General features: G+C 46.2%; 1 protein-coding gene across 2 annotated transcripts; it reads left to right on the top strand.

The window, feature by feature from the left end:
- The first annotated feature begins 5,209 nt into the window (after nt 1–5,209).
- Nucleotides 5,210–21,127, top strand: LOC132388799 (zinc finger protein 227-like). Of its 2 annotated transcripts, none has more exons than XM_059961222.1 (3): nt 5,210–6,024; nt 6,986–7,149; nt 13,026–21,127. In XM_059961222.1, the coding sequence occupies exon 3, from the start codon at nt 13,429–13,431 to the stop codon at nt 14,821–14,823; it is 1,395 nt and encodes a 464-aa protein (XP_059817205.1). In that variant the 5' UTR covers nt 5,210–6,024; nt 6,986–7,149; nt 13,026–13,428; the 3' UTR covers nt 14,824–21,127. The 2 variants fall into 2 exon arrangements, with proteins under 2 accessions (XP_059817205.1, XP_059817204.1); XM_059961221.1 differs by having other exon boundaries at nt 6,982–7,149.
- Nucleotides 21,128–22,103: the final 976 nt, after the last annotated feature.

Here is a 22,103-nt window from a genome sequence, read left to right as displayed (position 1 = left end):
AATATGAACGTGTATCTAAAGCCAAAGTAAAATGCAGATATAAAACATAGGAGATTCTGCAGTTGCTGGAAATACTGAGAAAACATTTTCTATGTATTCCTCTCCAAAATTTCTGCCTTATCTGTTGATTTCCACCTGTGTTTTGCAGAAATTAACCACCTTTTTTTTCAATCAACCAGTTTCCAAATGCTTCTAATCTTTCACTTTTAACCACATCGTTCTGGTCTTATTCGTCCTCCTCCTTTGGACACCATCTCTCTCTGGAGCCCCTGACTCAGGCTGGCAAATCTTCGGTTTCTGACTCTGCATATCGAAGATTCACTCGCTAGTCTGCTGTCAGACTTTAGAGGTGAATTGTGTTACGAGAACGCATGTTCGTTTACTGTGAGTGTCGCTTTAAGTGCCTGAGTGAGGCGGGGCTGTGACGTCAGACACAAGCTGCGGCAGCCTGAGGGAGCGGGAGCGGGAGAGGGAGACAAGTTGTTGGAAATTCAGCGTGTGACTGCTATAGGCTGCAACTCTTCCATGCCCAAAAGGTTGAGTTGATCTGATCATCGGCACGCAGTGCACAACGGATGTGTGACTGTCAGTTCGTATCATCCATATGTGTGGATTTGCTGGAGTATCGTGTGGTATCACTTTTGTTGGTCCTTACGTGGAATCGGGGTGTTCTGTGGTCACCACTTGAAGACGATTTTCCTGTGACTGTCACCTGGTGATATTTCTAAGTGGATTTCGGAGCTAATCGACGGATAAGATCTTCGGCGACTGTTATTTCGTTTACCCAGCGTGGAATGTGTGTGGAATTCTTCGTAATTGCCTTCTCTCTACATTCCCTTTATTAGTAACTACGCTATACAGCAATATAAATGCAGATATATCAAACAGGTTAGCAATGATTGTGTGTGTGTGTGTGTGTGTGTGTGTGTGTGTGTGTGTGTGTGTGTAAATAGGAAAGCCAAACTTCTTCACGCCTCGGGGTGAATGGATACCGTCTGACGGTGATGAGTGAAGTTCGGTTCAGTTCGTGGGATTGAGTCGAGTAGTGATGGAGAGAGAGAGGGAGAGTTTTGAGTCTTCAGGTAAGCTGACGCCGTCGATAGTCCCGTCGTCCTCCGAAATCCTTTGGATGTCACCGACTGTGACACTACAAACGGGACCGTTCTTCTGTGGTGGAGTTATTAACCCAGGCGAGGGATGGACACACGAATAACTCCCCACCGGTCACAGCCTTTTCACACTGCGAGAGCCACGGATCGATGCTCCGGATCGATCTTCCAAAGCCCAACTTTTTCTGTGGACTCAACAAAGCTCATTCAGTGTCCAAAACCATGTGTCTGGAGGTCTATCAGCGGACCTCCTACTTATCTCACCGTGCTGAGCCCCAGCTGTCCATCAAACAGTTCCTCCCTTCTCTCTCTGTAAGAACACAGAAGCTGACAGTGTCCTTGTAAAAGTGTCAACAAGCTTGCAGAGAAACCATAACACCATCGCCGAGGTCTTCCCCCCCCCCCCGTCTCTCTCTCCCTCCCTCCCTCCCTCCCTCCCTCCCTCTCCCTCTCTCTCGCTCTCTCCAACAAGGTGTTCGGTATTGAACAACTCCCTCTCTCTTTTCAAAAACACAGTTCATAGGGGTAATTCAGGACCCCGTCACAATACTAATAAAGATAATTGTTTTAACATCGAAACCAGACTCCGTTAGTGATCTATTGCTGCTGGTATGTAACAATTGCAACAACCCAGCTGTCTGAGGCATAGTCCTTTAAAATTGGTGAAAATGGCCCAAAATATTGAAAAGAGCAGGGAAGAAGGAGTTTAACCAACTTCGTCCGGAGCCCTGAAGAACGTCACAACCACAGTGAGCTCATCGTCTTGTTCAGCCCGGAGAAAATCATGCAGGAAATTCATGCAGGTGGATAAGAGGATGAGAGCCATTGGTCGTGTGGATAGCCAGAGGCTTTTTCCCGGGGCAGAAACGGCTAACACGAGGGGGAATAGGGTTAAGCTGCTTGGAAGTAGGTACAGAGGACATGTCAGAGCCAAGTTTTTTAAACAAAGAGTGGCGTGTGTGTGGAATGCACCGCCAGTGACGGTAGTAGAGGCGGATACAATAGGGTCTGTTAAGAGACTCTTGGATAGGTACATGGAGCTTAGGAAAATAGATGGCTATGCGGTAGGGGAATTCTAAGCAATTTCTAGAGTAAGTTACATGGTCGGTACAACATTGTGGGTCAAAGCATCGGTAATATGTTGTAGATTTCTGTGATTCTATTAAACTCAAGGGAAATCTCCTATCCCACAGAGTGGTGACTAGTTGCAATCTGTCATCTCAGGGAGAGTGAGAGGGGAACGGCAGGGATAGATTTTCATATACTGAAATGGAACAGAAACATGGGCAGGGACAAGATGGGCCGAGTGGCCTCTCAAGCGAGACACGGGATTTGATACAGAACTGATTTATCTTTCACAGATCCACAATATTAAACACAAGTCTAGTTTAAGGCTAACATCAACAGAACAGACTCCTCCAATGCTCCGAGACCAGGGTTCAGTCCTGGGTGCGATGAGCAGCCGCAAGAACTGCAGAATCTGACAGTAACAGTCCCTCATGAACCTGCAGCTGCCTTCAGTCACCGTGATGGTTAAACATTTAACACGGAGCTGATTTGAACTTCCTCCCTGATGTGAAGTTGCTGGTGTTGCTGCAGCTGGGATGATTGAGTGAAACTCTTTGCTCACTCCGGACAGAAATGTGGCCTCTATTTATTGTGAACTCACCGGAGCATCACAAGGTGGGTTAACTGAATGAATCTCTTCGCACACACGGAGCAGGTGAACGGCCGCTTCCCAGTGCGAAGCTGTTAGTGTATCTGCGATGGCCGACTGAATCCCTTCCAGAATCCCTTCCAAAATGAGAGCCAGTGAATGACGTCACAGTGCTATCAACGTCATGGCGATGTATCCAATCAGATCACGGGCATGGACACATGTTCGGGCTCTCCTTGTAGCGAGTGAGGCGCTGTCTTCTCCAGCATCTCCGCCTCCACATTCAAGAACCGGCGGCATTCAAGCGCTGGTGAACTGACAGATACAGCGGAACTATCGTGCTGTTGTGGTTGTGATTCCCATACACAAATCCTTTGTATTTTCTACACTGTTAAAAGCTTACAAAGCACGTCGGTGGGTGAAGGACAACATTTCCACTCAGATTATTTAGTTTCCATGGTGCCTTCTGAGAAAAACACTGTCACAACTCAAAACAACTTGGGGGGACAAGACTTCATCTTCTAACTGGCCACAGTTCCGGCATCAGGAACAATATCAAACTCTCTGCCTCCCTCTTTGTATCAAAATGGATCATTCCTCCCCTTCATCAGTCTGTGACTTGGCTCAGTCTGTCTGTCTCCTTCGCATTCTGAGCATGCTACTGAGATCACATTTTATTTACACGGCTGTGACTAGAGACTTTCTGATTATTATGTCCCTCCCGGCATTTGACGGAGGTAAACTCAGAGTTAGCAACGGTATTGAACATCGGGAGTAGGTGATTATGCTTTTTCGTTGGAGATCGATAAACTGCCGGTCGTGTGTGGCTGTATGAGTGGGTCGTTTTCAGACTGGAAGGGGGTAGCGTTTGGAGTACCCCAGAGATCAGCCCTGACCACAGTTGTTCACAGTTTAATGTCCTGGCGGAGGCAGCGAGATGAGAGATGTCCCAGTCTGCTGGTGAGGCAGAAAGAGTGGAGTTGGGGGAGGGGAGGCTATTCACATGCAATTTCGTAGCTTTGCAATCAGTACATAGTGCACTGTGGGGCTGCAGTGACGGGATCCAATCTGCTAATTAAATTTGCTGACGGCACTACATTGATCGGCCGAATCCCAAATAATAACGAGGCAGCCGACAGAGAAGAAGTCATCACCCCGACACAGTGGTGTCAAGAAAACAACCTCTCCCTCATTGTGACAAAAACAAAGGAGCTGGTTGTGGATTACAGGAGGAATGGAGACAGGGACCAAATTCAACATTTCCAAGTCTGTTATTGACACAAAATGCACATTTTAATAGTGATCATGACGCAATGTATTTTATATATTGTTGATGACATAAAACATATTTATAGATTGTTACTGACAGAGAATCATATCATTTGTGTTCCGTGTGTTATCTGAAAGTACTTGCCTGTGATGCTGCCACAAGTCAGTGTTTCTCTGTACCTCTACCTTCCCATACGTGTGCACTTGGCAATAAATTCAACAGGACCTGAGAAATCTCAGTGAGATTTGATTAGTGATGATCATCTTGGCAGCTCGGTAGGTCGAATGTATGAGACAATACACTGTTGAATGCAAAACCCTGAGCATTGTCGATGATCAGTGGGATCTTAGACTCCAAGTTCATCGCTCCCTGAAAGAGACTGCACAGATTGATCGGGTGGATAAGAAGGCAAATGACATGGTTGTCTTTATTAGTTGAAGCACTGAGTTCAAAAGTCGGGAAGTTGTGTTGCGGCTGTTACGAGCCTGCGTTCCTACTGTGACTGTTTCTTTAAGAGCGCCGGCGTGAGGAGGCGGGACTATGACGTCAGTCACAGGCTGACAGCGCTGATTGTGGACTGAACCATAAGAGAGAGAGAGCGATCTGCAGACAGGCAGTCGGCCAGTCTAAAGAGAGAGAGAGACTGGAAAAGCTGATCGCTTCAGTTAGTTGCAGCTGAGGCTTTGAACTCTCCTATGCCCGCAAGAGTGGGTTGATCATCGGTACACGGAAACACAACGAATGTGTGTGGCTGTCATTTCGTATAATCCATAGGAGTGGGTTTTGGAATATCTTGTGTTAATCCTTGCCTGGGTATGCCGTGTGGTAACCCCTGGAAGACGGTATTCCTCTGACAGGTCACTTTCGCTGATAACTCGTATGTGGACGGATTCAACGGATAAGAACTTCGTCGACGGTTATTTTGAAGTAACCGCCTTTTCTCTACATTTCACTCCGGATCACAAATATCTCTCTCCATTTATTCCGTGGATTACTGAACTTTCCTTCTTTACCATCTCAAGACTCTAAGCTTTGTTTCCTCAGGCTCGATAGTCTGGGGAATTATATTTACACATATATCCACTGAACACTGTTAACTTTCGTTAAGTTACTATGTTATAAGTAAATACTAATAAACCGAGTGTTTTAACCATCAAATCCAGACTCCAGTGTGAAATTTATTGCTGCTGGTTCGTTTCTAAAACTTCACAGTTCGTAACACAGCTTTATAAAACTAGTTAGACCACATCTGGAGTGTTTCATATAGTTCTGGTCGCCCCCATTCTCGGAAGGATGTCGGGGCTTTGGAGAGGGCGGGGAAGAGTTTTACCAGGACACTGCCTGGATTAGAGGGCATGAGCTATAACGAGAGATTGGACGAACACAAAGTACACTGCTGATGCTGTGGTCAAATCAACACGTACACACACGCTGGAGGAACTCAGGACTGACGAAGGGTCTCGGCCCGAAACGTTGACTGCTCGTTTCTTCGGATGCAGCCCGACCTGGTTGGACAAACTTGTGTTGTTTTCTCCGGAGCAGCGCAGGCTGGGGTGAGACTTGATGGACGTTTATAAGATTACGAGAGGAATAGACAGAGTGGACAGACGATATATTTCTCCTGGGGGTTGAAATGTCTAACACATTTAAGGTGAGCGTCGATGTGAGCGGCAAGTTTGCTTCTTTCCACAGAGTAGCGGGTAACTGGATCTCTCTGGGGTGGGAGACCAAAACCGGTCACGTGATGCAGTTTACCCCCCCCCCCCAATTAAACCGTAGGTGGGCAACATCGCGCTGCCGTTTCTGTGGCCCCGCCCTCCTGATGACGTACCACACTTCGCGCATGCTCACTGTCTCCGGGTGTGCGGTGTATTCCTTAACGCTCGGTGCTGAAGTCTGCGGGATCGAGAAAGGCTTCTCGTCTCGTATATCGGCGAGCCGGGGCTCTGGATTACTGTCTCCGGGCTGAAGATATCACTTTCCTAATGGTGAGTATTGAGACCGATCCCGAGCAGGGAGGTCCGATGTTGTCCGTGAGCCCCGAACTGAGGGCCAATTACTCATTTATTTTCCAGTTATATGGGCTTGGCAAAAATGTGTCGACTTCACTTAATCTGCATTGAACGATTCAAACCAGGAGCCCAGGCTTTCTATTTCCGCAGAATTGAAATGGGAGACCAACCAACAGGTCACGTGAGGCTGCGTGCTGCAGATCCGCCCCGCCCTCCGCTTCGTGACGGAGGATCACGTGGTGTGTTGATAACAAGGTTAACATGAATAATATCAGGAACGATCGGCTTCATGTATGAGGAGCATTTGATGGTTCCGGACCTGTGCTCGATGGAGTTCAGAGGGACGGTGGGGGTGGTGGAGGGATGTATGGTTAAGTAAACATACCGAATGCTAAAAAGCCTGGATACAGTGTACATGGAGAGGATGTTTCCATTAGACAGAGAGTCTGTGATCTGACAGCACCATCTCAGAATAAAAATACCTCCTGTTAAAATTCAGCTGAGAAAAATCTTTTGGCCAAAAGGTGTCTGAAGTGTGGAATTTGTGAAGTTTGGTAGAGGCTGCCGTTTGGGTATATTTATGAGGGAGATTAATACATTAAAGATTGTTAAGTAGCTACAGGGTTACAGGAGGAAGGCAAGAATATGGTGTTGGAATAAAAATCAACCATGGTTGAATGATGGGGCAGATCAGAAGGATTGAATCATCTGAATCTGTTCCTTCTGCCTGACCATGACTGAATGATGGCTCCTTCTGATTCCATATCGTTTTGTGACGTGTGTGGGACAATAAAAGATTGCTCACTGAGATCATTACTGTATATTTGCCTTCAATATTTAAATTTCAGTGAGTTTTGTTCTTAATAACATGAATCGGAAATGTTTGGTTCTCTTTGTTATTGTTAATATGCTTCAATATCTTTCAATTTAAAGTTAGACCTGCAGTGAGAGATTTATTGGAAGAAAAACCCCAACTGGAGGAAAACCACGACTGATGACGAGGGAGCAGCAACAAGTGAACCAACCTGAGGACTGGGAGCATCAATCAGAGAGAACCCAACTGACTCGGAGATTCCAGTGATTCAGTCAGGAGAAATTTTGGTGAGTCTTACTTCCTGCTCTTTAGACATTTCATACCTGTACAGTGGAAGGTAGCAAATAGCTGGAGTGAGACTGAACATGTCCAGAAGTACCAGTTATGCCTCTGTCAGACCCAGTTGCAATCACTCCAGGTCTGGTAATGTGCATCCAGCAACCCTTTGAAACCACTCCCATTATGTGGAAGTCGAATCTGGATAAAGTCACTGAGAGACTGTATAAGTACAAACTCTTTATTCCAAGCATCGGGCTTACTCAGTTAGTCGCTCAAACAGGAACAGTTGATGACTGTTCCCGCCCAATCCACTAACTGACTAACAATTCCCCTTACACCACTGATATATCCGTCCAGATACCCTCCACACAAGACATGCTGGAGCCAAAGTTATTTACTGCATGAGAAGCTGGAGCTCCTAAAGACAGAGAACAAAACAGTCATAATGGCTTACACACACAGAACAGACTGAAGCTGTCCTATCTCTACACATGAGTGCACAATTCAGATAAGCATCCTGAAACCCTAGCTAGCTACCCTCAAGAAGAAATATGGCTCAGCATGGCTTAGCACATCTGTTGATTATCAGCAGTTTCTTTCAGAAAAACAGGCTGCTATTTTTTAACAAAGTGTTAACCCTTTTACACATTTTGTCATTCCCTCCTTTTGATCATTACATGATCAACAAAGCAGTAATTTTTTTGCAGGGAAAGCAAATGAGTACAACATTGACTTATCAGTGGGAAAAAAAAACAGTGTACAACAGTATTTATAACAATGATATGGACAACTATTAGGTCATAATGCAATATCCTGTTCCATGTATTACTGAACATACCTTCAAAGACCACCACTTCGATCCTTCAGTGAACCGATGTAAATCATGCTCTGCTTTCTATCTAGTAGCTATCAATCACCTTGGCAGTGTGCTTGGAGAGGGATGTAATGTTAGTAGATTCATCAAGGATATAGGTGCAGCATTCTGTGTCAATAATAGCACAGGTTCCCCCTTTCTCAGCTGGGTTAAAGTCTACAATTTTGTTGGACTGTTTGCCAGATTGCAATCATTTCGGTGGATATTTCTGTTACTTGGGCCTGTGTTTCTGTCAGGGTCCCTGCAGTGTTGTGGCCAGCTCCTCAAGTGCTGTAGGTAAATTGATGGTCTCTCGTGAATTCCTGGCTACTCCATAGGCGAGAAAAGCGATCATCCAAAAGCACTCAATCTGTTATTCCTCTCTGCTGCTGGGCACCTGCAACTAAGACCAGGATTCATGTTTCCCAGTGTAGGAAATTCCATTTGATGGGAACTTGAGATACCATCCCTCAAAACACTGACAGCCACTGTCATCTCTGACTGGACCGCAGTTCCTCACCTCACTTCCCCGGGTGTTATTTGAGAAATCCCAGGCTTAGAGTTCCTCACTCTGGTTGAGTGGAATTACTGACATTGGAAAAATAGTTTTACCATGCTGTGAAATTGCAGCACAAACGCAGCAGGCCCCTAGTTCTGCCTATATGGCACAGGTGTGACAGAGAGACAGAAAGGTGTTAACATGGGGGCCCACAGATATTGTTTGAGCAATAAGGCAAAACACAAAGACCACTATCAACGAATACATTTTCCTTAAGTCCGAGAGAGCCCTTCTCCTCAGTTCCTTCTGTAACACATTTTCAGTATGTTCAATGTATCCATCGAGATTGCCCCTTCGGTTTCACAGCCGTGGGAGTGGTCAGTAGCACCTGATATGGTCCTGTCCACTGAGGTCAGAGTTTTCCTCAATCACAGTTCTTGATTAAGACAAAATTCCCAGGTTCTATGGTGGGATAGTCACTCCTCTCTGTGGGGTAGTTCTCTTCCTTGTAAGCCTGTCATACCTGTGAATGTAATTCTTGGAAAATTTTGGTTAGTTGGCATACATATTTCCCAATCTCTTCCCTTCAGATATGCATATCCAATTTTGCTGGTAGACTTTCTGGGAGCAATGGTACACAAGGCCTTAGTTCCCAGGGTGTCTTCATGGGCCATCTGGAAATGATTTCAGCTGGTGACAACCCTGTTTTCCCATGTGGGGTAACCCTCATGTGGAATCAGGCTAATGGTAGGACCTTCAACCAAGTGAGTCCAGTCTCCGCTGTTAGTCTGGCCAGTTTACTCTTCAGAGTGCCATTGGCTCTCTCCACTCTGCCAGCGGCCCGTGGGTGGTGTACACCGTGGAATTGTTGCTTGATAGCTAGTTCATTTGGTACCCCTTCGTATACTTTCACCACAAAGTGTGGGCCATTGTGAGAGCTCAGCATCTCTGGCAGGCCATACTTGGGAATTATTTCCCATAATAATAACTTCACAACAGACATAGTAGTATTATTGGTAGTTGGAATAGCTTCAATGCATCTACTAAACACATCTATAATATCTAAGCAGTATCTATAGCAATGTACTCTAGGCAATTCAATAAAATCAACTTGTAGACACCTGGCAAGGGACTCGTACCCAGCGTGCAGGGTACAGGTTACCAACCATTCCCCCCTTTCCCGGGTGTGTCAAATCATGTATATGATCGACCAATATTGGTAAAAACTGTGTAGGAACACAAACCTGTCCCGCTGGAGTAATACAAATAGCTAGGTTGGGTTCTTTCTAGCACCCCATCTGGGACCACAATTTGCGCTGCTGCTCAGAGATGTCCCCATGAAAAGTATGTACCTCCCATTTCTGGCAAACCTGTTCTGCTTATGTCACAGAGGGTTGCCTGATGGGAACCCGAGGAGACTACAACTACTAGGATTGTGCCACACTTTTCGCTGTCTCATCCGCTAAAGCATTGCATTTAGTGACTCAGTCAACATGTGGGTGTGGGTCGCTCATTAAATAACAGCCAAAGCTCGAGGTAGCTGTAGAGCGGTGAGTAAGTTGTTTACAAAGGTGACATTACTAATGGGGTGGCCAGAGGAAGACAGGAATCCCCATGTTCCCAGAGAGCCCCGTAGTCATGTACAATTCCAAATGCATAACGGGAGTCTGTGTAAACGTTCCCACTTTAGTCTGTTGCTGGGATACAGGCACGAGTCAGAGCAAACAGCTCAGCCTTCTGGGCGGAGACAGCTGCTACAAAAGAGGCCTTCTCAATTACTTCACTGTATGTCACTATTGTATAGTCAGAATATCATTTTCCTGATGGATCCACAAAAGAGCTTCCATCCTCAAGGAACGTTACCTCAGGCTAGAGGGGGTTTTGAGGAAGGGATGGGAGAGTCTGTCCTTCTTTCACGGTGATCCAGACCGGGGGCAGTTGGTGCAGTCAACTTCATTGCCTGAAATTGAGCAGAGATTGTGTGCAATGTCTTGGGTTCAGTCAATTTTAAAAGAGAGTCTTACCAGATGTCCCGTCTTCACCTCAATGTCCTTCCAGTATCGGAGTTGGCCCACGGCCAAGTCTTGCCAGTCTCCCTTGGTGCTGGAGGCTTGTTTCCTCAGGGTGAAGGCAAGGAACTCTGGGCTCTTTGACTTGAACCCAGGGCAAACCCTAACGATGGTACGGGGAGCCACCAGTCCTGTCTGCCACCAAAGGAAATCCGGAACTTCGGCCAGTAATGTGCTGCCCTCTTTTCCTTAATCCTGTCCAATCACCATGACTGGGAACTTCTCTCGCTCGAGGGGTGCATAATATTGGCTTTCCTCAATGAGCACCCCCTAGTGTCATAGCACAGAATCACATGAGGGTCGGCCGCTGACGGAAGGGGTTCAAACGCGGTGGAGTCCAGATTAAGTGCCCACCACTGGGGATTCGGAAACTGGGGAAGCTGTCGGTTGGTCACTAGTCCCAGGGTGATGCCCTTATCTGTGTCTCCACTCCTCCTGTCCTCCACAATCAGCTCCTTTGTTTTTGTGATAATGAGGGAGAGTTTGTTTTCTTGATACCAGTCAGATATTGTTCAGACCTCAGACAGAGTCAGCAATCAAATGGTTGAGCATGGTGCGATGAATGTGCTGAGCTGTGTATAGCACAATGCAAGAAGCATTGTAGGAAAGCCAGATGAGGTCAGGACAGGGAATTATGATATTGTGGCCATTATAGGGGTTTGGTTGCACCCAACAGTCTGAGGGATTTAGAGGAACAAATTTGCAGAGCGGTCACAGACCATGCCAAGAAACAAAGCTTGAGATTGTAAGCGATTTTAACTTTCCATATATTGACTGGGACTCCCATACTGTAAAAGGACTAGATGGGGTAAAGTTTGTCAAATGTGCCCTTAATTGGTACGTAAAATTCCTGATGTAGAAGTGTGCAATAAGCTGTTAGGCAATGACCAGGGCTGGTGACAGAAATTAGTGTTCATAATGCCATGAAATTCAAAATAAAGATGCAAAAAGAGAGGTCTGGACCATGGGTTGAGATTCTAAATTGGAGAGAGGTCAATTTTGATGGTATCAGAAAGGATCTGACAAGTGTGGATTGGGACATGCTGTTTTCTGACAAAGGAGTACTTTGTAAGTGGGAGGCCTTCAGAAGTGAAATTTTGAGGGTGTAGAGACTTTATGTGCCTAACAATGTAACAGTTGAAACGTAACTGGTGCAGGGAATCCTGGCTTTCTGGCTATATTGAAGCCCCGGATATTTCGTTCCTTTAAATGCCTCAGACTTTTGGGTGCTAGCAAGACTCATTAATCATCATCCATGCCCTGAGCTCATCTGAACATTTTCATTGTCTTCTGTTGGTTTCTCGCTTCCCAATAGATTTTGCTCTTTTGTTTGCCCTCTCTTTGGCTTTTATGTTGGCTTTAGCTTCTCAATTCAACTATGGTTATGTCCTCCTGGTTTCCAATGTTTTCACTTCCTTGGGATATGTCGATCACTCAGCTCCTGAATTGCTCCCAGAAATTCCAGCCATTGCTGCTCCATTGTCACTCCAATCTTTACCCTTCCAAACAAGTTTGTCCAGCTTCTCTGTCATAGAATAATGGAGACGTTCAAAATAGAAACAGGCCATTTGGCCCATATAGTCAATGCCAAAAAAACATTTAAGCTGTCTATTGCAACTAACTGCACCGAGACCATCGCCCTCCATACACCTACCATCCAGGCTTCCATCAAAACCTCTTTGAAATGGTGAAACCGAGCTCGTATTCACCACTTGTGCTGACATGTCATTGCACACTCTCACGACCATTTCAGTAAAGAGCTTTTCCATATGTTCCCATTAAGTTTTCACCTTCCCCATTTACCCATGACCTCTGGTTGCCATCCCACCCAACCTCAGTGGAAAAAGCTGCTTGCATTTACCCTATCTATACCCTCATAATCTTGTATACTTCTGACAATTTCCCAAAGCTATGTACAATGTCCTTGTTCATGTTTAGAGCCTTTTTTACGTGTATAGGATGATGAGGGGCATTGAGTGTGTGGAGAGCCAGAGGTTTATTCCCAGGGCTGAAATGGCTAACACGAAGGGGCATAGTTTTATGTTGCTTAGAAATAGATACCGAGAGGATGTCAGGGGTAAGATTTTTACCCAGAGAGTGGTGGGTGCGTGGAATGCACTGCAGGCTATTTGTGTGAGAGTATTTCAGTTACAGTGGGGCCAGGAGCCCGTGCTGCTCAGTGGGAAGAGGGAGCAATACCAATGACGAGAGTCAAACTGAGCCAGGTCACAGATTGGAGATGGGAGAGATGCCCCATTCTTAAAGAGACAGGAAGAGCATCAGAGAGTTTGATGGTCATTCCAGGTACCAGCACTGTGCCCAGTTAGAAGATGATTTCTCTCTCCAACTTGGGTTGAACTTCACTGTAAGAGTGTGTTGCCAGATCACACCATGACAACTCAAGTGATCTCATATGAAAAGTTGCCCCACACACATTGATGGATTTTGTAAATCTTTTTACAGGCTAAAAACAAGGAATTTATCTACGGGAATTTTGAACACAACATGCCAATTTTGCTGTCTCTGTCCAGATATTTAAGAAGTGGAGCAAGGGATTCACTCGATCATCCTTCCTGCTCAGGCTGTGGGGAGGGATTCACTTGGTCATCTGACCGACTGGCAAAGCGGAAATTTTACACGGGGAGAGGCCGTTCATTTGCTCAGACTGTGAGAATGGATTCAGTGGGTCTTCTCAACTGAATGTACATCAGCAAGTTCACACTGGACAAGGCCATTCACCTGTTCTGTGAGTGGGAAGGGATTCAGTTGGTCTTCCCACCTGTGGACACACCAGTCAGTTCACACTGGGCAGAGGCTAGTCATCTGCTGAATTTGTGGGGAAGGATTCACTCGGTCATCTGACTTCATGGCTCACCAGCGAGTTCACACTGGAGAGCGGCCTTTCACCTGCTCGGAATGTGGGAAGGGATTCACCTACTCATCCCAACTGAAGATACATCAGCGAATTCACACTGGAGAGAGGCCATTCACCTGCTCAGACTGTGGGAAGGGATTCACACAATTAGCTGGCCTACAAGCACACCAGTCTGTTCACACTGGGGAGAGGCCGTTCACCTGCTCAGACTGTGGGAAGGGATTCACTTCGTCATCTCAACTGAAGGTACATCAGCGAGTTCACACTGGGGAGAGGCCGTTCAACTGCTCAGACTGTGGAAAGGGATTCACACAGTTAGCTAACCTACAAGCACACCAGTCAGTTCACACTGGGGAGAGGCGGTTCTCTTGCTCAGACTGTGGGAAGGGATTCAATTCATCATCTAAACTGAAAGTACATCAGCGAGTTCACACTGGGGAGAGGCCATTCACCTGCTCAGACTGTGGGAAGGGATTCACACAGTTAGCTAACCTACAAGCACACCAGTCAGTTCACACTGGAGAGTGGCCGTTCAACTGCTTAGAATGTGGGAAGGGGTTCATTCGGTCATCTCAACTGAAGGTACATCAGCGAGTTCACACTGGGGAGAGGCCGTTCACCTGCTCAGACTGTGGGAAGGGATTCACACAGTTATCTGGCCTGCAAGCACACCAGTCAGTTCACACTGGCGAGAGGCCATTCACCTGCTCAGTCTGTGGGAAGGGATTCACTCTATTATCTTGCCTACTGACACACCAGTCAGTTCACACTGGAGAGTGGCCATTCACCTGCTCAGACTGTGGGAAGGGATTCACACAGTTAGCTAACCTACAAGCACACCAGTCAGTTCACACTGGAGAGTGGCCGTTCAACTGCTTAGAATGTGGGAAGGGGTTCATTCGGTCATCTCAACTGAAGGTACATCAGCGAGTTCACACTGGGGAGAGGCCGTTCACCTGCTCAGACTGTGGGAAGGGATTCACACAGTTATCTGGCCTGCAAGCACACCAGTCAGTTCACACTGGCGAGAGGCCATTCACCTGCTCAGTCTGTGGGAAGGGATTCACTCTATTATCTTGCCTACTGACACACCAGTCAGTTCACACTGGAGAGTGGCCATTCACCTGCTCAGACTGTGGGAAGGGATTCACTCGGTCATTTCAACTGAAGGTACATCAGCGAGTTCACACTGGGGAGAGGCCATTCACCTGCTTGGACTGTGGGAAGGGATTCACTCAATCATCTCAATTGAAGGTACATGAGCGAATTCACACAGGTGAGAGGCCATTCACCTGCTCAGACTGTGGGAAGGGATTCACTCGGTCATCTCGCCTACTGACACACCAGTTAGTTCACACTGGAGAGAGGCTGTTAACCTCCTGTTAATGTGGGAATGTATTCACTCAGTCATCTAACCTTATGTAACTCTCACTCCGGCTAGCAGCTTAATATAGGGGGTGATAGCCCCCTAGCTCGGCCAAATGTGTGTGGATGCTGCGCCACGTCCCCTGTTACAAATCAATACCCCAAAATAACAAACAGTACACAAGATGTGATTCATAATTCTTACTTTGACTATAGGGTTAGTAAAGTAAAAAAAAAGGGCCCACTCTCCCCATTTGTGGCTTCTCATCTCTCCACAGCAAAAGCCCATGAAATTCTCTCATTCAGACTCACAAGAAAGAACATTTCTGTCATTGGATAGCCCAGCACTCCAAATCCCTGTTATCTCTAGTTGTATCCTAAACATTGCTGCTGCAGAGAAACCACTACCTCAGCAGTGAAACCTTACAGTGTGTTACACTTACAACACACTACCGGGTTCACACAGGGGAGAGAGTTTCAATAAGCTTCATGCTGGATATTTGTCCATCACCATTGCTGAATGCTATTTTGAGAGTGATTGTAAGTGTTGAACTCTGCAATTATTGCTGCTGCTCACCACACCCAGTTCTGCACCTTGGTCACTGGGCATGGGAGGAGTTTCCTCTGCTGCATATTCACCTTTAATGGGACTAGATCTGTGACAAATGAATCAGTTCTATCTTAAGCACTGTCTCTGTTACTTAGTGAATTTATAACACACCTAGTGTACAGTAGAGAGTCAACTCAGGCCGGCTGAACCCTGCCAGTGATTCTGTTCCACAACAGATCTTTCAAATCCTCCCGTTGTTCACCTCTCACTCTCCCTGGGATGAGGTCCAAATAGTCATCACTCTGTGGGTGAATATGTTTCCCTTGAATTTCTTGCAGACTGAAGAAGTCGAGCTGACTGCGCATCTGTCTGAGATGTTCTTTGCCCCTCTAATCTCTGGGCTGAGGAAGAATGACATTGGGAGTTAACCTCCTTAATCACGACTCATGTCCACATTATGTGTCACTTTCCCCACTTCTAAAATGTTGTTAGCGAACACCACTGTCCTCTAAAGACTGAAAGCAGAGTGGGAAGTCATCAATTGGATTTTCAATGAAGCTGGGTCAGAAACCAGAGGCAGGTCTGCACAGAGCAGAATTTGGGGCCCTGGACGATGTTCGGGGTAAGAACGTATGATGAGGAGAGGGGATTCAGCAACAGGGCATGTCAACGAATGACATTTGGAAGCATATTGACAGAGAAAGTAATTAGGTTATCTGACTGACGACACAAACACTACCTGTGGTGAGGTGTTCCACTGATTGAGGAACATGTGTGTTAGGAATGGTTTTATCTATTGGGGGAGTTATTCCTGCTTGTTTATCCTGTAATATTATAAACAGATGGATTGACCTATCTGAAATAATGTATTGATGATCATATAATTTGCAAGATTTTGGCTCTAAAACTGGATCAGGCTTGAATTTATGGTGTTTTCATGAGGTGATGGAGGGCATTCATGAGTTTGTATTTTAAAGCAAGATTTTGGTGAATGATATTTGCCACTTGATTGTACCTGCGTAAGTAATCAGATTGAGTTAAACTGCTGCAGGATCCTAGAATGTGTTGGACTGTGTCTGGTTTCTCTTGGCCTTTTCTGCACTTACTGCTTTGTTTGTTTGTATTTCATGAAGTTTCGATTTGTTTTACTTTTGTTACCCACCTCGTCCTGTATTTCCGCAAGGAACTCCTCTGTTTCTGGGAAGAAGTCTCCAACTCTCAGTCAGGTGATCGATGCTTCCTTGTCACCATCTCGTCTGCTCAGATCATTGGGATGTCTCCCATGGAGGGTCATACACATTTCACTGGTTAATGTTTTCTTCCAGAGTGATGATTTAATTTTCTGAGCCAGCTTGTCATTTAAGTTTTATGGTCTGTATTTCTTATCATAATTGCATATACACACATGGAGTCAGTTCAGTTCCTCCGCCATATCCTTATCTCCATTTACAATTTCTCCAACATCATTTTCTTTCGGTCCTATATCTACCTAACCTGTTTTTTACTCATTATATACTTGAAAAAGATTTTAGTATCCTTTTTGATATTATTTGCTATCTTTCTTTCATAGTTCTTCTTTTCTCTATTAATGACCATACTTTTCTTTCGTAAGTTTTTAAAAAAACTTCCCAATCCTCTGTCTTCACACTAAGTTTTGCTTCCTTGTATGCCCTCTGCTTTGCTTTTACTTTGGCTTTGACTTCTCTTGTCAGCCACGGTTACATCCTTTATCCATTCGAAAACTTAGTTTTCTTTGGAATATATCTGTCTTGCACTTTCCTCACTTCTCGCATAAACTCCAGCCACTGCTGCTCTGCCGTCCTCCCTGCTAGTGTCCCTTTCCAGTCAACCTTGGCCAGTTCCTCTCTCATGCTACTGTAATTTCCTTTACTCCACTGAAATACTGACACATCTGATTTTGGCTTCTCTTTCTCAAATTTCACAGTGTACTCAATCATGTTGCCATCACTAAGGGTTCCTTCACTTCCATCTCTCTAATTACCTCTGTTTCATCACACAATACCCAATCCAGTACAGCCGATCCCCTAGTGGGCTCAACAACAAGCTGTTCTAAAAAGCCATCTCGTAGACATTCTAGAAATTCTCTCTCTTGAGATCCAGTGCAGAACTGATTTTCCCAATCCACTCTTCCAGTAGCGATCTGATTTTTCCAATGATTTTCCTTGCTTTTGACCCCTTGTCAAAAGTTCTGCTAATGTGAATAGATCAGTGAGTAAAAGACGACCTGATTTCCAAAAGGCATAAAGTTAGAGATGACACATTTCTTTAATATTTAAGCAAGATTACATTTTTATTTCAATCTATTACAGTTTCAAAATAACAAAAAAAGGAAAAGGGCCAGAAGCAAATGTTTGGGCGCCCTACATTTTCAGTAGCACCCCCTTTGGCAAGTATCACAGCTTGCAGACACTTTTTGTAGCCAGCCAAGAGTCTTTCAATTCTTGTTTGGGCAAATTTCTGGGTTCAGACATTAGTAGCAATGTACTAACTGTGGAAATTACAAACCACAATATTATTAGAATCACAGAGCCAAGCAGCAATGAAACAGGCCTATCAGCCCTTCTAGTCAATGCTGACCTGTTTTTGTTGTTACTGCCCATTTCCAACTACCTGCATCAGAGCCTCCATACACCTCCCACCCACGTCCTCACCCAAATCCCTCTTTAGTGTCTAAATCAAACCCACATCCTCCACATCCACTGGCAGCTCATTCCACACTCTCACCAACCTCTTCACCAAAGTGAAGAATTCCCCTTCAGATTCCCTGAAAATAATTCACTTTCACACGGAACTTATGTGAAATGTCAGGATGAGAGGGTGGACGGGGCAGAGAGGGAAGACAGTAAAGGGAGGGGTGGTTGAGTGTGGAGAGGGAAACAGAGCGGAGTGTTTATACTTAATATTTTTTGAGAAAAATTAATTGTTTTAACTTGCTGCAAACCTACTCTCCATATCCTGTATATTCTTAACCAGATTACTGATCCAGATGACAAGTAGCAATGGTTGATGTTCAAAGTAAATTTTATTATCAGAGTACATAACTTTTATATAGTCAGATACCACATAAAACCCTGAGATAGTTTTTCCTACAAGAATACTTAGCAAATCTTTAGAGTAGTAACATGATCAATGAAAGATCAAGTAGAGCACAGAATTCAACCAACTATGCAAATGCAAATATAATTAAATATCAATGAATAATGAGAGCAATGGGGTGTAACCCTGGGGAACCTCACTGGGCTCGGGCCTCGAGTCCAATAAACAGCCTCTCACCATCACTCTCTGCTTCCTACCATCAAGACATCTGTGCATCCAGTTAACCAGCTCTCCCTGGACCCCGTGTGATCTAACTTTCGACAGCAACTTACCATGCTGAACCGTATGAAAGAACTCACTGATGCCCATATCGGCCACGATCCTGGGTCAGAGATGTCACCGATCAGAGGGCATAGATTTAAGCAGAGGATGAAGAGGTTTAGAGGGATCTGAGGAAGAGATTTCTCACTCAGAGGGCAGCTGAAATCTGGAACTCACTGCCCGAGGTTGTGGTGGAGGCAGGTCCCTTCACAACATTTACGAAGAGGATGAGCATTGAAACTGCCGAGATACAGTCGGCTGTGAACCAAGTGCTGATAAACGGGACCAGTGTAGACAGTGAGTGGATGGTCAGAACAGGTATGGCCGGCCAAAGGCCTGTTTCCGTGCTGTGTGATCCACCACTCCGGGCATGGTAAATTAACGATGGTGGCACCGCAAGGCATTGATTTCAAAAATCCACACCCCTCCTCAACCTAAAATAAACCAGACTGCAACCTTTGTCACCACTGGGAGTATCTGTTTCTGTCAATCTAACATAGAGATTGATCACTTCTGCTAAACAACTGGCAATTGATGAAGTTCCTGTGTCTTCTTCCATTACTGTTGCCGGCATACAGCAAAACTAACCCTCTCACTATGACAGAATCAGTGATTAAATCCGGCCCCAAACACTGTGATTTCATCCCTGCACATTGTAACTTGAACGATCTCACTGACGGTCTGATGGAGACACAAACCCTGCCCTCTGCACATGTGATCACATCTCCCCTGCTTCTGACATTTCAAATACCCTCAGAATGGTTTTCTGATTCAGTCTGAAGGTTATGGTACATTCAGCTCGTCGTCAGACCTGACAAACCATGTCTTCCCACAGCTGGTTCCACCTGTTTGTGTGTCCTCTTTCCTCCACCTCCAGGGAAGCTGCATCTCCACCAAACTCCTCACTTCAGACGACTGTCTATATCCGTGACACAGGAAATCACATCTCTGTCACTCTCCTGATACGGTATCTGACCTGCTCACCTCCGGGTCTCCTCCCTCACCAAGCTCCTTCCTCAGTCACTATCTGTGAGATTATATAAAAACACAATTACTGTAAAACGATCTATCAGACAGCTCCTGTACCCCTCCACCCCGGACGATGGTTTGCTGATTAAAACTCTCTCTCCTCAGCCCGTTCCCTATTCCCTTTCCCTTTGCAAACTCCAGCTATGCCAGCTGATCCGAATCCACTGTGAGGACATTTATATCTCACAGGAGGATGTAGAAACCCGTGTCGTTCTCTGATACAGAGGTCACTGACACCCCACCGCCATCCCAGTCTGCACCAACAGCCCATGACGGTGACAGCTCTGCCAGACACTGGGGCTTTGTAACAAACACAATATTAGCAGCAAGATTAGACAGTAATTCATTTGCAGAGAGAATTGCTGCTTCCTAAAAGGACACGCGAGCGTCCGATACAACGGAGCAGATCCTCCCCTGTTTACAACTTTATTTGACCCGGGTCACGGAACGTCCGATCATCCCACTTTCTCACAACAGCAACCTCACCCCGCATCCCCCCCCTCGAATACGGTCCCCCAAAACGTCACTCCTCTCACCCCACACCCACAGTCCACCCATAACCTCTACCCACACACACAGAGACAGATACCTTTCACCCCATATCCCTCCTCGCCTGGGAACCACAACTAGCTGATCCCACAGCCCGGGCTCGGGCGCAAAGCTAAAACCGGGGCTGCGGGACCGGAGAGCCCGGAGCCTCCAGCCGTCCGGCAGAGCTCGTTCCCGACACTTTTCATAGAAACATGGAAAACCTACAGCACAATACAGGCTCTTCGGCCCACAAAGTTGTTCTTCCACGGCAGCCCCCGAATTCCACAAACCCGAGATCAGTACCATCTTCACGGAATCCTGAACAGAAGAACCGCCGGCGACAGCTACGGTCGGCCCTGCGCCTGCGTTTAGCAGGAGGTTCTGGGCTGCACCAGCCGTGGCCAGATGTCCCTATCGGGGGACCAGTAGCCGGAGGCGGGAGGGACAACGGAGAGGTAAATCACAAACAAGACAAAGTCTACAGATGCTGGAAATTCAGAGCTACACGAACAAAATGCTGGAGGAACTCAGCAGGCCGGGCAGCATCTATCGGAAAGAGTCAACAGTCGACGTTTCCAGTTGAACCCTCCTTCAGCACTGAGATGGGATGGGAGAAATATCTGAATAAAATCGGAGCGGGCGAGGAAATGTCTCGCTGGAAGGTGACAGGTGAAGCCAGGTAGGTGGGAAACCTCAAGAGCAGAAGAAAATAGAGTCTAATAGGAGAGGAGAGTGGAGAATAGGAGAAAGGGATGGAGCAGTGGATCCAGAGAGAAGTGATAAGCAGGAGAGAGGACGTGAAAAGTCAGAGAGGGAGTGGGAGGGAGGGGTGTGAGGGAAATTTGTTCACCGGAAGGAGAAATCGATATTTATGCTATCGGGTTGTGTGTGTGTGTGTGTGTGTGTGTGTGGGGGGGGGGGTTGCCCAGACGGAATATAAGTTGCTGATCCTGGACACTCAGGGTGGACTCGACTTGGCACAAGATGGGCTGACACGTTGGAACAGGAATGGGAATCGGAATTGAAATGTTTGGACACCGGAAGTCCCGCTCGGAGCGGATAGTTCAAAGGTTAATTTATAATCAAAGTAGGTCTCCATAAATAACTCTTTTTTTTTTTCGCCAGAGATGTACGAAACAAAGAAAGAGCATGAAAGTCGTTCAGAGAGAAAAATGAAACTCCCACCCCCCCCCGCATAAAAGAGAACGACTTCCCGATCATCAACCCCCAAATCCACCCCTCCGGCACAAAAGGGAACAATAATATCGACCCCCGGTAAAAAAAAACACCCCTACCCCGCACAACTGCGGAGGAGCCGTTGTCACCAGTGTCGAGGCGGCCGCATCGGGAGCAGCGAACACAACGGGCGACCCCGGAAGATTCACAGGTGAAGTGTCGCCTCACCTGGAAGGATGTTTAGACAACGGAGAGAGTTCGGCCGTCCGACACTTTCACTGTGACACCCCGAACTCCACATCAAATCCGTCCAAACGAATCTGGGTGAACTTTAATGACGAATAAATATAATTCCTCACAACGATCAGCTGTCTGAATGATTCCCTGACTCTGAGAGGAAGGGGTATCTATGGTCCACACTGTCAGGGTGTTGAGTTTACCAGGAGACAAAGACTGCAGGGACGTGAGGTTTTCTGTTGACTAATACACTGTGTGTGGACCCCGCTGGCAATTCTGGTGTTGTGACCCGAATCGAGACAAACACCACGCTGCCCACTCCACCAACAACACGGCACAGCCGGACACATAACAGGGGACTTTACATCCCACAACACTGGATTCAGTGATGAAACCCGTG

The sequence above is a fragment of the Hypanus sabinus genome, unplaced genomic scaffold (genome assembly GCF_030144855.1).
Source record: "Hypanus sabinus isolate sHypSab1 unplaced genomic scaffold, sHypSab1.hap1 scaffold_412, whole genome shotgun sequence".
Lineage (NCBI taxonomy): Eukaryota > Metazoa > Chordata > Chondrichthyes > Myliobatiformes > Dasyatidae > Hypanus > Hypanus sabinus.
Note: the sequence above shows the minus strand (reverse complement) of the source record. Positions and strands in the feature narration are given on the sequence as shown.

What these genes read in the sequence shown, in the direction of transcription:
- LOC132388799 (XM_059961222.1), top strand. Translation starts at nt 13,429, where the DNA reads ATGGCTCACCAGCGAGTTCACACTGGAGAGCGGCCTTTCACCTGCTCG.